Raw genomic sequence first — 16,720 nt, forward strand, 5'->3', positions numbered from 1 at the left:
TGTTTGGAAGTTTTCTTGATAATGTAATACTTTGGGACTTGGTGGGCCTAGTCCCCTAAAATAATGTAAATTTGTATAGTTATATCATGTCATTTGACTCCCATAAAATTTCTTACAAAAATGACCACTGTATTACATTAATCCAGCATGTTGGCTGTACAGCTTACAAAAACGTCAATGATATCACGGTCCTTGTATTGATTCTTTAAAATTACGTAATATTCATTGCCATGTATGCACTCTATGCATTTATTCTCACTTTTTTCCATAAGAACTCTCTGATATCAATCAATAAGATGCCGTAACAAATCTTCACAACAGCCAGTGCTTTTATAATCTGTATGAGATATAGCAAGGATCAGAGGGCTACGAATTACAATTAACTCCTAATTTATGCATAATAAACTCTTTGCTACATATGTTACAGTCAGTGGTGTAAAGATCATTTCTAACGTCTCACAAGTAGCAAACTCTACCTTTCTGCTGCAGTTCTTTTAGTTGTAATGGATGTGGTAAGATGGAACCCAGTTTCATTCATTAGCTGTACAATCATGTGGTGACGCTGACACAATGGAGACAAGACTTTCACCAGATGTAAGTATAGCGAGACCATTCGGTCGAGTTCAACATCAGCATATCTTCCATTTCATCTTTTATTTCTAGTGGGTAGTGGTTAAGTTATACTCTTTTCATACCAATACACTTTTAATAAATCTTTCGTATTTTGAAACCCACACTTCTTCTGTAAACAGCAACAAGACTCGTATTCTTTGTACAGCAATTACTGTAGCATTGTTATTACTATCAGAGCTCAGCCTAGTAACTTTACTCATAATACAAGTCGTTGAATTCCGTTATCTTGTGTGTATAATCCATAAACAGTATGAATGTTCATATATAGCGTATTATAGGTAAGAGTATATACAGTCCTACAGACTCGTGTGGTTATTGTTTCTTCTCTCTTAAAGATTTTAATCCTCGCTCTATCTAGAATTAAACGACGATCAAGTACTTCTATGTGAAGTGATTTCTTCACGGTCACCCATGCAATGTAGAAAATAATTATTGTCTTCCGTATTGTGTATAAAAGGAATGTACTGTACCTGCAATAGTTATCCTTATTTCACTAAATTGAAACTGTAACTACAGGCATTACCAGTATACTTCAAATGTTAAAGGGGCCGATGTCCAGAAAGAGAAATTTTACAGGAGAAACAAAAAACTATTTCTTGCTTAATAATTTAAGTTTATTACTTTTCTGAATAATCCAAATTAGGAAATTATACTTAACTCAAATTCGTGAGAAGTCTATTTGGAAATATAACCAATCATGCCCCACTTAAATTAGTTGGACGTGCGCCTTTTTAACAAATAATGTGTTTCGACAGGGATTAAATATAATGAAAACGGGTTTAGTGTAAAAAAAAACGAGATTTATTAATATGTAATTGCTTTCTCAGTCAAAGTTTTCCTTCTGGATATGCAATAACACTAGACAGTTCAATAGATGTATGAGATGGAGATGTTGGGAGATCCATCCCCGGGCCACTCACTGGATAGGCCTATGAATCAAATGAAGTGCTATTTCGTTCACATTAATTATTTACATACGAGGTTGCTGGTTTTATATTCGAGCGAAACTTTACCAGCGATAATCACGGCTTCCTTAGTTCCTGCTCACGTCCAACTGGAGGTCAAATGATTTGTGAAAACTAGAATTAGATAAAGATGAATTGCTACGACTATTATATCAGAAAACAAATCTCAAGAATCTCCAGCTGTGATCACTTTTCCCATAGTAAGGTGTGAGGCTGAGGTGAGCTGCTGTTTTCTACACGAGAGAGTGTGATAACACAAGTGTGTATTTTTATATCAACTTGTTTAGTAAGCTGTGTCTTTTGGCAACCCTTACCGAAAGGCAGCTATCCTTGTGGGATTTATATATGATATTCATAGTTTCTTGATGATAATAATAATAATAATTGTGTATTTTGTGTGGGTGAAACTTAAGTATCTCCCCACATTACAAAATTTCTCGCCGTCATTTCACTTTAATAAATCTCTGGACTAACCCACTCACCTTGTCACATTCCTCGAATTAATGTCACTTAGCCATCCCCTAATCACCCGTAATTAATCAGACGTTACTCCCGTGTGTGGTGTGGTGCGATATCGAAGATTAGCATTTGTTTGCTGTACAACTAGCTTTCAAATTTAATTTCTTTCTTTTTATTATTTTGAAATGAGTTAACTGTCAGTACGTTAGTTTGTTCATATAGAGAGAAAGTTAAGATAATAGGGATATATTGTTAAAAATTTTATTTGTTATGTTGGCAAAGCTAGCAAATACTTATTTCCTTTCCTACTAGATTGTTTGTATATTACTAGCTTTAATATCACGATACGCTTCTACCTATTCCTATTTGCGAATCTGTTACAGGTTAAATTATATTATATTATATATTATATACAGCCTCATGGTCTACTGGTCAGAGCTTCTGGCTATAGTTCATGAGGTCCCGGGTTCGATTCCCGGTTAGAGCATAGGAATTTTTCCTTAAAAGGGGATTATTCCTGTGTTCGTCCAGGTCTGGAATTTAGGTTAATTTTGGATTTAAGACTTCTCCTGGCACTACATTATCATAATCATCCTATCACATCAACGGAGTAATGTAACTCCGCCTTCCAGGCGCCCCAACCTCAGAAGTGGGTTACAATTAAGCCACAGCCAGGAGAGAATACCGGAAATGTCGAAAAGACAACCTGGTGGCATTGGATAAAAAAAAAAATTACATCACTTTAGGTTCTTGGTATGCCTTGCATCTACGAATCTGTGATAGGTTAGTCTGAGGCGTTTGTTATCCCTTTTGTATACTTATCAGTGACAGGTAAGGTTAAGTTAATTTCTTATGCCTTGCATAGTATATACTCAAAATATGTGCTCCATTTTTTTTCTGTCCCACTTCCTTTGGTAACGCTATAGTAAAGAAGTAAAAAAAAATCTCTTCTTCCACCAAAATATAGCGCCATAAAATCATTCGTTTTTCAACGCCAGCTCCACCAAAACTACTTTACAAATTCAACTATTTTCAGTTCCAAAATCACCAAAAGTACTTGTGCGCTAACTTCTCTGTGGTTTTTTTCTGAAGCCGTTCTCATACCATGCTGAGGAAAGAGGAACATACGCTTGTCGACCATCACAAAGGCCAGAAAAAAAGCTAACAATTTATAATGAATAAATAAATGTAATATGTATTCCTATATACTTAATACTTTTGATTACGTTAGGTTACTTTAGGCTTTCAGTATTCCGTGGATATGCGAATCTGTGACAGGTTCGTTTAGAATTTGTTTATGATTTGCATATACGAATGAGTGACATGGTAGGTTAGTTTAGGATTTGGTATATCTTGCATATACGAATGAGTGACATGGTAGGTTAGTTTAGGATTTGGTATATCTTGCATATACGAATCTATGACAGATGAGGTTAGTTCAGGCTTTTGTTATGCCTTGCATGTACTCAAAATTATATAATAATGAGCCCATTTTTCCTGTCTGCCTTCCTTTGGTTACACTAATCCCGAAGTGTCCAATTATGATGTCTCGTTTTACTGCAGGAACGGAATCTTTTGGATGAGCATATGACTGATTTAAAGATGGAGTATGTTGACCAGAGCCATGATTTCGCATCTCAAATGAAATTTGAGGAAAATCCGGAACCAATTTCTTTCCCTGTTGTGAAAGATGAACCTGAGGTGAGTGGAGCTCAAGGAATGTACTGTGTTCTTCTTCCAGTGTTTATGGTATATTTTGATTGGCTTATACATTACAGGTATTGGCGCCATTACTTCAAGAATTGACCTATCTTTTAACATTTTCATAAATTACACTACCTAATAGAGCGACCATAATAGAATGTTCAGAATATTGCATAATATGCACATGTTCCGATTAAATTCTATATTTTCTATTTTGTGTGTGTGTGTGTGCGTGTGCGTTATTTGTTATTTTTTTTATGTGTTATTTTACTAAAGAAGTTTGTTTTAATGAAATTTATTGATCACGTTTTATTTTCAATTCTGGTGGGATTATTATTGCTTAGGCCTATTTTTTTCAAAGGATATGTTTTTAATTATAGCTGTTAATTTTGTTGTTATTTTTATTTGTTGCTTTACTAGAGACGTAGAAAAAGTCTGTTACAATAAAATTTATTGATGACGTTTTATTTCCAATTCTGGTGTGATTATTATTGCTTAACCTCATCCCACTTTGTTAACTACGTAAGCCTACACTACAAGTACCGGTACGCGTAAGTTACTCCATTAATTCATATTTCCATTATTATTGTTGTAAAGGGAAATGCAAATTAATATTTATTGGTTTCATAGTTCATTATCGCTATAATCTTGAATGAGTGAAGCGATTATTGTAAATTTCAGTTCGTTTTGCACAAACTAAAATAATATTACTTATTTCTTGCAGGTATCTTCGAGTTTATGGTGGAATTTAATATACTTCATTAAGATAACAAATTAACTTTATGCATTTAATATTTCAATAATGGAAGGAAGGTGTTAATTTTTCCAAAAGAACACGACAACGAAAGCGTAACATATTTTCTCGTCTACTAGGAGAGAGATCTGCGATGATGAGGCGACAGTAGCAATGCTAGTGGTGGGCAACTACCCATGTTTGCATGTTTACTACATATTGAGCTTCGCGACTGTATACAGTAGATTGTGATAAGAGTCCGAGCGCCTATCTTTATTGTCTGCTTCCCGTTCATTGAGTTTTTCTTACCTGTGATACAAATGCTACGAGTAATAAACCAGTTACTGGCCATATGGAAGCAGAGAGCAACCAGAGTAACTTGAAATCATATTGAAACCTGCAAATAGATATAAATACTCATATTGTTAATTGTTTGCGATTTCCAGGAAGTTAATTTATTTGAACTACTCTTGAATGAGGAAAGGATGGAATACATTTTTCTTTTCTAATGCTGCAATACTCTATGATTTCCCTTTAAAAAATAAGGATTTGTTTTTTTTTTTTTGCGGGAACTTCATTCCATATTCTTCTCTTCTTTACTGATAGCAATATTCATGATACATTGTGGCCATAGAAATAATTATATAATATACTTAATTTATTAGATTAAGTTAGGCTACTTTAGGCTTTCAGTACTCCGTGCATATGCGACTCTGTGACAGATTCGTTTAGACTTTGTTTATGATTTGCATATACGTATCTATGACAGATGAGGTTAGTTCAGGCTTTTGATATGCCTTGCATGTACTCAAAATTATTTAATAATGAGCCCATTTTAGCTGTCCACTTTCCTTTGGTTACACTAATCCCAAAGTGTCCAATTATGATGTCTCGTTTTACTGCAGGAACGGAATCTTTTGGATGGGCATATGGCTGGTGTAAAGATGGAATATGTTGACCAGACCAATGATTTCAGATCCAAAGTCAAATTTGAAGAAAATCCTGTGCCAACTTCCTTTCCTGTGGTGAAAGATGAACCTGAGGTGAGTGGAGCTGAAGGAATGTACTTTCTAATAATATTAATATTATATATTTTGGTTGGTTTATACATTACTCTTTGGTCTAGAGACAGGAAAAGTATCATAACTATTTGTTAATAATGGTTATGCCTTGTTGCAGAGATGTCTAATGTTGAACTCTTATCTCACTTTTTGTTTTAAATTTGAAAGCAAATTTGCCTGTTGCACATCCTCTTAACGATAGCCAAGTTACACATTCCACAGTGTGTTTGGTAATATGTTGTACTTTAAGGACACGACTTCTTTTTGTTGTGTCTGTGCCTTTGTCTAAAATTCTCAATACTTTTACTGTTTCAAATAAGTAATTTTGTTTTATTTGTAGCTCTACGTAGAGGTATTGGCTCCTTTATTTTAAGAATTGGCCTATCTTTTAACAATTTCATAAATTACACTACCTAATACGGCGACCATAATAGAATGTTCAAAATACTTCTTAATATGTACATGTTCCGATTAAATTCTACATTTTCTATTTGTGTGTGCGTGTGTGCGTGCGTGCGTTTTTTTAGTTGAATATTGTATGTGTGTTTGTGTATTGTCTGTGTGTGTGTGTGTGTGTGTGTGTGTGTGTGTGTGTGTGTGTGTACGCACACTAGCCATGTTCATAGGTGAATATTGTATGTGTGTTTGTCTTGGTGTGTATTTGTGTCTTTGTGTGTATTGTCTCTGTGTGTGTACACACGCTAACTATGTTCAGCCATCCTGCTGCTGTTAAGGTAGGCCTCCACTTACCAGAATCGATCCGTATTACATGTTCGGATTTTTATTCTTTGCGTTATTTTAAATGAACCATTACCCACTTCGCCGAATCGTCTCTGTTCATATGACCGGATTCCTTTCAGAATTCTGACCAGGGAATTCTAAATGGATTTCTGTATGGTCCAGATCGAAATAGGGAATGTCATGGCAAATATATCGATTGCAAGACCTTCAATCGCGGTAATATCGAAGACATAATGAAAAGGATGACGCGAAGCCTATTAAGTCGTACAGTATGAACAGCTTTTTAATTTACGAAATCAGAATTGTAGCAATGTAATTTGGATACTGTGACAGATACTGTAATAACAATCCGAACGCAGTGACCAAATTATTTCCTGTAGGTGACCGCATTTTTCTTTTGTAATGCTGCTATGATTTCCCTCTAAAAATACAGATTTGTTTTGTTGTGGGAACTTCATTCCAGATTCTTCTCTTGTCTACTGATAGCAGTATTCATAATGCAATGTGGTCATAGAAATAAAAGTAAGTTCCTTTGGAAGATATAATCGATCTGGGTTCATTTCCCCCACTATTAACGTTTCGTGACAACCAATTATATAAGAGAAGTGTAATGTGTGAGGAATTAACATATGCGGAACTGTTAATGTACAATCATGGAAAGAAAATATGACTGCCTTAGCAATGCAGTACAGCATGTACGAAAATTTTGTATTTTACTATCTTTATTATTCTGCTTACTGATTTCTCTCTCACGCCTCTAAACACAACATAACTCTTTGTGCCGTAGTCTGTTTCCAATTTAGATAGTGGTACAATTCACGAATTTGACAGTGAATAATTTCCATGTCCCACAATGTTCCCCACTCATACTTGTTCAAATGACATTGCCAAATCTTCTTGTCGAACTTTGTGGTAGCTGAATGGTATAATGTTTTCAGTACTTGTCGGTACGAAGCAATATACTTCTAGTGTACCAACTTCGAATAAGTGAAACAAATGAAAGGAGGGTAGAGGTGATAGAGTCAGGGAGGTAGGGATAATTGGGAATATTTCCTTTTTTGCAGCTATTTAAATGGAACAAAAGGAAGAAATAGTGGTTTTTTTCACAGTTTCCCTTCTTACACAAGGAATTTCTAGCCATTGAGTACAGTCATCCTAAAAATATTGTGTGCTGGCAACAGAGCAATCCAGTGTTTCATTGTTTTTTACAAAACTATGGAAATTTTGTTGTTAATCTAACTCAGTGTTGAAGATATGCTACAATATAATTCACTGTAGTATATTATGTGGGATAATGGTCTAAATATTAAAATACTGCGAACAGTTATTTTTGCGTATCCATCATCACAGACCTTAATAACATGTATAACAAATTTCAATTTTATTTTTGTTTTGTTGCCGAGAAGCATTGGTGGCTCAATAAAAGTGTTATATGTGTATAACAGATGTTTTTGCATTACAATAAGCATTTACATATGTGGTCTGGCCTTATTCATCATAATGTAAAGAACATGCTGTGTGTTGTGATCAGGCTATGGCATGCGGACACATAGAGAACAACTAGTAAAGTTAGAAGTCGTCTTCTAACACTGTAATAAATTGCTCATTTAAGATGTGTCTTTGTACTGCAGGAACGGAATTTTTCGGATCATTATGTGACTGGTATAAAGGAGGAATATGAGGACCAAAGCCAAGGTCTCACAACTGAGATAAAATTTGAGGAAGATCCGGTGCCGATTTCGTTTCCTCTGGTGAAACGTGAACCTGAGGTGAGTGCAGAACAACGAATGCATGTCCTGATTCATCCAGATCGATACAGCATACATCAAAGTATTGTATAGTTTACGTCCTTTTTTCTGTCACTGAAGTTCATTCAGTTTTAATATAGGTAGGAAATGAAGAATGGGAAAGCAACAGGAAATGATAGAGCCGCCATTGAATTAGTGAAATGCTTGGGTGAACATAAGAAAGAAATTATATCATTATGCAACGAAATATACGAGAAAGGCGAAGGGCCTGAAGATTTTACGGAGACAGTGTTGATTCCACTACCGATGAAAATAATGCTAGCAAATGAAGGGGTTCAGGACTTTCAGTCTAATATCGCACTCGGCGAAGAGTCTCTTACAAATACTGAATAGAGGTTTATATTACATTCTAATATGGAAGAATAGTTGGAAGAAGAGCAGTTTGGCTTAGGGAAGGAAAAGATACGAGAGATGCAATTGCACTGCTACGGAGAATCGGTCCTACCTGGAGTAGAATAAAGAAGTGTATTTAGTCTTTGTGGACCTAGAAAAGGCTTATAACAGAATAAACTGATGGGGTTCCTTAAGAAAATTGGCGTAGATTAGAAAGAGAGACCTAAGATTTTGGTAGAGCGTCGTAAAATAACCTACAAAAAAGAAAGGGAGTTAAGACTGTCCAGTAATATTTATATGAAACGATTGAAAGTCAGGATAGGAGAAGAAATGTCAGAAGGAAGTCAAATTGAGACAGGAATACGTCAAGGATGTCCTTACCATTTATCCTGTTCAACATCTACTCAGCACTACGTGATATCGTGTGTCTTCTGTTTACAAGCAGTTCTACAGAATTTCACATCAGTAGTGATTCAGTCATTGAGCAGTACAGGACAGGACAGACGATATCAGTGGACTGCACATGTCGCCATCAGCCCATTTTGTTTGTGTACCGTGAAGAGGTAGATTTTTAAATCGAATCGAAATGTTATATTTTATTTAACGACGCTCGCAACTGCAGAGATATCAGCGTCGCAAAAAATCGAATCGATCTTCAAACTTATTTTGCATCGAAACGATACATTTCTGGACATGGGTTCCTAAAACTTTATCTACTTAATCCCCTCTACAACCCTAGAATTTGTAGTAGAAATTCTGAAATACTCTGTATTGATGATCTGTGACAGTTTTGCTAAGTAACCGTTTGTTGTGAGAAGAGATGTAATATTTTATTGTAGTCTGCTAATTACTATAGCCTATGTTCAAAATATTGAGCAACAACACATATCCAAAGGCTTTTATTTTTTTTTTAACGGAAAATATATGTCGCATATAATTGAAATCTCCTGAAAATCTTAGACTTATTCTATTTAACCACATATATTTTTTACGGGTTCACAGTATAAAGTAATAGAAGCTGTGGGTGAGTGCCAGGTAATCTATGGCGAATCCTCGACCTCATCTCGCCAAATACCATCTCGCTCTCATCCGTCTCATCGCCGCTAAATAACGTCGTAGTTGATACAGCGTCGTTAAATAACCAACTAAAATAAAAAAGTATGTGTGTTGTTTTTTGTTGTTCCTGAAAATTTTACTTTCGTGGTCGTGTGGGGATTCTCAATATTCCTATTCAATTACACACTTACATTTAATTGTAATTATTTTGTATCAATGTATTTTACATTTCTATCATAAAATTCAATACAGATACAAAAATTCTGTTACTTCAATTAGCGAATAATATGTAATTTGTTTCTGTTTTCTTTCACCATTCATCAAGTTATCATTCCCCCGTAATATTTTATTGCATTCTGCTAATTAATGTAGCCTATGTTCAAAATATTGAGAAACAACACATATCCAACGGCTTTTATATTTTTTTGTCGGAAAATAGATGTTGCATAGGGACGAAATCTACTGAAAATCTTAGACTTATTCTACTTAACCGCAAATATTTATTCTACTTAACCACCGCATATATTTTTTTCGGGTTCAAAGTATTACGTAAGAGTAGCTGTGTGGTTTTCTGTTTTTCCTGAAAATTTCACTTTTTTGGACGTGTGGGGTTTCTCAACATTCCCATTCAATTTCTGTATAATTATTTTGTATCAATAAATTTTACATTTCTATTATAAACTTTAAATACAAATACAAAAATTCTGTTACTTCAAATAGTGAATATTATGTAATTTGTTTCTGTTATCAATCTTTTTGCAACATGCGCCAATTCACCATACATTAAGTTATCATTCCCCCGTTTGTTGACAATAATAATGCATATAAAATTTTTAATATTGTACTTTATATATTAATGCATATACATTAATTTCATCTTATTTGTATATTATAGTACTACTGTAGTTCCCTCCTAAAATTCCCTGCGCACTTTGGGAACTACACCTTTCGATTATGTGAGTGTGTCGTGGTAGTTTAGATTACACTTTTATTTTGCCACATGTTGAAAAAAGCTTCAACAACGCTGTTATATAAGGAAAAGAATTACCCCATGAAATATCTGCCCCAAGAATAGTCCTCTGTTAACAAAACTTCTCCTGTCGTAATAAGATTTACATGCATTTCTGTGGCATATAGAATCGTTGCTCATTTGTTAATGTAAATTGTGCTATCCTTCTGTTTTGTTTGCTCTGTGTTAGGAAGAGCAGAGTGACTTGGACACAGTGACTGAGGAGCCAAGGGTGGAAGGAACAGCAGAGGACAACGAGATTTTCACGGAATGGTGAGTGTGGTTTATGTAGAGAGTTTATTGCGTTTGGAACTTCCTTTTCAGTGACTGGCTAGCAGCACCTTCAGAAGGGCTGTATCTCTGAACTAGCACCAACAGATAGCGTGCGTGTACGTGTAGGGATGCGCTTGGCGTCTGCATTTGTTTTTCCAGTGTATAAACATTGAGGATTTACGTAGTGTATTGGTATTTTAAATGCTCTTAATAATAGGTTTATATATGCCAAATTATTGTTGTATTCCATTATGTAGGCCTAATAACCAGGAGAGCGTTTTGCCTTCTATGAGTTTCCGAAACATGCTTACAGCTAGCTGAAACCTGGTGAGATGTCTGCATTGTTGTGTAGTGCAAGGTCTTTAGATGTCGTTGTCGAACAGCTGTTACCGACGGGCCTTGGTGTTGTGTTTTGACAAAGCGATTGGTATTAAGAATTAGGACATTCCTGTCACATGTTCTTTTGTTTATTATTCTCCACTACATTAAAAAATTAATGGAAATCTTTAAACCATATAATTAGAGCAATATGGAAATGTATCAATGAAACGTGTATAGATATTCGAATTACTTTATCCTCGTATTTTGTACGTTATTGTGGACTAAAAACTGCCGAAATTCCAGACTTCCAATCCATTTGTAGCAGTAAGTAATTTAATTCTTAAGTAATGGTGAATATCTTTGTGCAATGTAACAATGTACATTCACAGTTCATTCCTGTTTGCCCAGTTTTCATAATACACAGTTTTTATTTGCTTCACGCCTTAATTGTGTAGCAGGTTGTGTTGGTATCATTGTATTATAGTTTCTTTGTTTGGGCACGTTTTAATATTTCAATAGATGAAAAAAGAAAATTAAGTGGGTCCAAGTTCTTATAAAAAGAAAGTGGCGAGTTGAAAGGAAAAAAGAGAAATTTACAAAAGTACCAAACATTAGTACATATTTTCATTCTGGCTCTCAAAAACAGCAACATACTTTGAAGAACCGACGTCCATAACATCCGAAACTATCTGAAAGAAATGCTTCGCCAATGTACTCTAGTAAAGAAATTATCGAAGAGCAGGATAATATAAAATTGAAATGTCAAAACGGAGAGACAACGATATAAAAAGGCACATTCACAGTGATTTGAGCTCCTTGTAGGCTAGTCGGTGAAAACATGCCTCACTTTTCAAATTCCGGGTTCATTGAATGCAAGACTGCAAATGTGCGTGTTAATGAGCACGAAAACTCATCTCAACATAGAACTGCCACAATTCCACTTATATCTAGAGCGAGTCCACACCTCTGGAGTAACGGTTAGCACATCTGGCTGCGAAACCAGTTGGCCCAGATACGATTCTCTGTCAGAGCAAATTACCTGGTTGAGTTTTTTTTAGATTTTCCCTTAACTCAATATGAGCAAATGCTATATAAAGGCTGGTTCCACAATAAACCGGGAACGGAAACGAGAACGGGAACGGAAATATTGTTAAAATAATTGTATTAGGAGTGTGCATTCAATAGTAACTATTGTGGAAGCTTGCATTTAAATAAATTTATTTTAACATTATATCTGTTCTCGTTCTCTTTGTCGTTTCCGTTTCCGGTTTATTGTGAACCAGCCTTAATTCTCGGTGCTGGACCTCGGACCCATTTGACCGGCATTATCACTTTCCTCACATTCAGACGCTAAATAAACTAAGATGGTGATAAAGCGTCGTAAAATAACTTACAAAAATCTATAGTGCACACTGTAGAAACGATGGAAAGAAAACTGCTTAAATATTTCCAGTCACGTAAAAATATTGGCACAATATTCTTCAAAGAATTGTCGCCATAGTGGAATGTCGCGCAGTTCAAGCACTTTCATTTCGTGCGTCTGATGAAGAATTTGATTCAGCAAATATTTGTAACTTCAGACATTCTTTGCAAATATTTGTGGAGTTTGATGCTTTTCTGCTACACATATTGTACTGTCTGGCAACAATGCAAAACTTAACCAAATTTGAAAGTGATAAAAAAACTATATATTAACATTGTATGTAGCATAAGAATAAACCACAACGGAAGATATACACAGTTGAAATACGAATTGGGAAGCCATCGCACAAACTTACAAATTTATGTCCAAAAACGATGAAGCAAAATTAAATGATTTTCCTTTGTAGGATAGCATTCGATTAATGGTAATACTCATAATATACATGCAATTATTTCAATTGAGAATGTAACATGAAAACGTAATTTTACTTGCTTTTAAGGACACGGAAACATTAATTTTTCACGTTTAATTATATATATAATAATATAGTGTTTTTAGAACAAAAATTGTCCAAAAACCTAACTGGCAGGAGCCTTTAGACAGAGAATTCTTAATACAAAGTCCAACCAACTATTAATTGGGAATCATGGGATTGAGAAATTTTGATATTTCCAGCATAACTCGTAATGTTTTTATTGCATTGTATCTCTATTGGTAACGTTTCTTCTCGTGAAATAAGTTCGTTTAGGTTTGAAGTTGATTACTGTAATGCATATTTGTTGCGACTATTCTATTGACTGATAGTATATTTTCGTCAGGATTCCAGCTGCCAAGAAGAGGTCTCTATCATCAGAATTCGACAGTATTGCAGATGAAGAGAACGAGATTGTGTGTGAGATTCCCAAGAATTCAGATTCCTCAGGAAAACAAGCCCGAACTCATGAAGATAAACATGTGCAATTCGAAATGTCTAAAGAATGTCTCTCCAATCCGGCAAAATCGACGACGCATTTACATGATGTTTCTGGTAAGGTCTTCTCAAGTTCGAGTGATCTTACAAGGCATATACAAGTGAACGTTGGTGTGAAACCTTTCAAATGTGATGTTTGTGGTAAATGTTTGTCGCAGTCGAGTAATCTTAAAAGGCATAAACTCGTGCACTTTGGTGAGAAATCTTTGAAATGTGATGTTTGTGGTAAATGTTTCTACCAGCCTAGTAAACTTAAAAGGCATAAAATTGTGCACGTTGGTGAGAAACCTTTCAAATGTGATGTATGTGGTAAGTGCTTCTCGATGTCCAGTAGTCTCAGAAGGCATAAACACTTGCACATTGGTGACAAACCTTTCAAATGCGATGTTTGTGGTAAATGTTTTTCGGCTTCCAGTCTCCTTAGACGTCATGAACGCCATCACACCGACGAGAAATCTTTCAAGTGCGATATTTGTGGCAAGTGTTTTTCGCAGTTGAGTCGTCTGAGATGGCATGAACGGCTTCACACTGGCGAGAAATCTTTGAAATGCGATGTCTGTGGCAAGTGTTTTTCGGATATGAGTAATCTGAGATACCATGCACGCCTTCACATTGGCGAGAAACCTTTCAAGTGCGATGTTTGTGGCAAATGTTTTTCGCAGTTGAGTAATCTAAGATGCCATGAACGCCTTCATACTGGCGAGAAACCTTTCAAGTGCGATGTTTGTGACAAGTCTTTTTCGCAGGTGAATAGTCTAAAATGCCATGAACGCCTTCACACTGGCGAGAAACCTTTCAAATGCGATGTTTGTGATAAGTGTTTTTCGCAGTTGAGTCATCTAAGATCCCATGAACGCCTTCACACAGATGAGAAATCTTTCAAATGTGATGTTTGTGGTAAATGTTTCTCGCTGTCTAGTAGTCTAAGACGCCATAAACGCCTTCACACGGGTGAGAAGTCGTTCAAATGTGGACTTTGTGGTAAATGTTTTAGGCAGTCCAGTCATCTAAGAAGCCATGAACGCCTTCACACAGGGGAGAAAAGTTTTAAATGTGATATTTGTGGGAAGTGTTACTCGGCGTCGCGTAATCTTAGAAGGCATGAACGAGTGCACACTGGTGAGAAATCTTGCAAAAGTCAGGCGAGAAACGTTGTGTCTCTCGAAATCGAGTAGCGTAAAAATACATCAACACCTGGACACACGCGAGAAACCTTTGAAATGCGGTGTATATGGCAAACGATATCAGATTCCAGACCCCTACAAAAGCTTCGAGTCCCGCACACATGCGAAAATGCGGTGTTTGTTGGATTTGTTTCTGTCATTCGAATGGCGTAAGAGGGCAGGAACTCGTGTACAGAGGTGGGAAAGCTTGGAAATCCGGTGTTTCTTGGAGTCTCCCTCAAAAGCGATGCACGCGTGCACAGGAGTGAGAAAACTGTCAAACTTGATGTATTTCTTTCAATCGAGTGGCCTGAAAAACAAACTCCTGCACACAGACAGAACCTTTCACATGTAATTAATCTGGTCTTTCTCGGCGATGAGTAACGTAAATTGCCTTCAACACCTGCACACAATCGCGATATCTTTCAAATGCGGTGATTGTCGGAAGTATTTTTCGATCTGAGTTTTATAAGAGAGCATAAACATCTCCTCGCAGACGAGAAGCCTTCTCATTTCACCGGCATTATCACTCATCACATTCAGACGCTAAATAAACTAAGATGGTGATAAAACGTCGTGAAATAGCTTACAAAAAATCTATAGTGCACACTGTAGACACGATGGAGAGAAAACTGTTTAAATATTTCCAGTCACGTAAAAATATTGGAGGAATATTCTTCAAAGAATTGTCGCCATTGTGGAATGTCGCGCAGTTCAAGCACTTTAACTGCGTGCGTCCGATGAAGAATTTGATTCATCAAATATAGGTAACTTCATACATTCTTTGCGAATATTTGTGGAGTTTGATGGTTTTCAGCTACACATATTGTACTGTCTGGCAACAATGCAAAAATTAACCTATTTTGAATGTGATAACATAGACTATATATTAACATTTTATATAGCATAAGAATAAAAAATACATTAGGCATACTTGATTTTTTTTTTCTTTTTTTCACATTGTGTCCTCTATGAAATCAAACTTCTGACGTGACTCTGCTGCAAACTGGAGTGACAATCGAATCTGTACTTGACTTGGTTTTTCCATATTTTCCCATAATGGTTATGTGAAAACTCAAGCGATCCAAATTTTTCGGATTCGTAATAGTAGGTATATAGTTCCTGCATAGAAGCCATTGCAGTTTGTAATGAAACGTCTAAGTCTCAAAGTAGGTTGAGCAGAAAATGTAAGTATTATTACGAACTTTGGATTTTTTTTTTATTTTAGTTGGTTATTTAACGACGCTGTATCAACTACTAGGTTATTTAGCGTCGATGAGATTGGTGATAGCAAGATGATATTTGGCGAGATGAGGCCGAGGATTCGCCATAGATTACCTTGCATTCACATTACGATTGGGGAAAACCTCGGAAAAAACCCAACCAGGTAATCAGCCCAAGCGGGGATCGAACCCGCGCCCGAACGCAACTTCAGACCGGCAGGGAAGCGCCTTAACCGACTGAGCCACGCTGGTGGCTATGAAGTTTGGATGACTAATGCTTCTCAACCAAATAGTAACACGTTATATGTAAACTATTCGAGTCAGAAAATGCAGATCCAACAAAATTATTAGATTCACTAACAAATTTGATAGCTACGTTTAATAAGTGACTGAATTTTATATCCTTTGGCTATAATATTCATCCTTAAAGTGTAGAATTGACGACCATATTGATACATTCCGATATCTTAGGTTTTCGGTTGAAAATGAGCTGAAAAGTTCCAACTTGTTTGGTGACATCCAGAATAATGCACGCGAAAAGTGTATTATTTGCAAAGAAAGAACCTGACATAACTGGAACAGGCTCCCTGAAAATGTAGAAATTCTCAAGAAAATATTACTGCTTAGTGCCAGTGAAGTTCTAAAATCAGTTAATCCACCTCTTACTGATTTGGCTTTAGCTTTAGGGTATGAAGTAGAGTTTGATAAAATTGAAAACCTGTGGAGAAACATACGGTACACTAACGAATGGGTCAATGAGTTTACCACTGTAGAATTTTGGAAAGAAGTTAATCAATATAAAGATGCTGCTGGTGAAAATCCTTTTTCCGAATTAGTTTCATTGG

At 35.9% G+C, this 16,720-nt stretch overlaps 1 protein-coding gene across 1 annotated transcript; it reads left to right on the forward strand.

Annotated features, from left to right (window-relative positions):
* The first annotated feature begins 1,447 nt into the window (after window positions 1-1,447).
* On the forward strand, window positions 1,448-16,116 carry LOC138692161 (zinc finger protein 83-like). The gene is made up of 6 exons (XM_069815196.1): window positions 1,448-1,816; window positions 3,621-3,758; window positions 5,400-5,537; window positions 7,928-8,065; window positions 10,693-10,775; window positions 13,338-16,116. Exons 2-6 carry the CDS (start codon window positions 3,645-3,647, stop codon window positions 14,662-14,664), a joined length of 1,800 nt encoding a protein of 599 aa, XP_069671297.1. The 5' UTR covers window positions 1,448-1,816; window positions 3,621-3,644; the 3' UTR covers window positions 14,665-16,116.
* Window positions 16,117-16,720: the final 604 nt, after the last annotated feature.

Source organism: Periplaneta americana, chromosome 16 (genome assembly GCF_040183065.1).
Source record: "Periplaneta americana isolate PAMFEO1 chromosome 16, P.americana_PAMFEO1_priV1, whole genome shotgun sequence".
Lineage (NCBI taxonomy): Eukaryota > Metazoa > Arthropoda > Insecta > Blattodea > Blattidae > Periplaneta > Periplaneta americana.

Excerpts from the sequence above, each read along its gene's own strand:
- LOC138692161 (XM_069815196.1), top strand. The coding sequence starts at position 3,645 with ATGACTGATTTAAAGATGGAGTATGTTGACCAGAGCCATGATTTCGCA. Across the intron at positions 3,759-5,399 it reads TTGTGAAAGATGAACCTGAG|GAACGGAATCTTTTGGATGG; the intron begins GTGAGTGGAGCT and ends GTTTTACTGCAG. Across the intron at positions 5,538-7,927 it reads TGGTGAAAGATGAACCTGAG|GAACGGAATTTTTCGGATCA; the intron begins GTGAGTGGAGCT and ends TTTGTACTGCAG.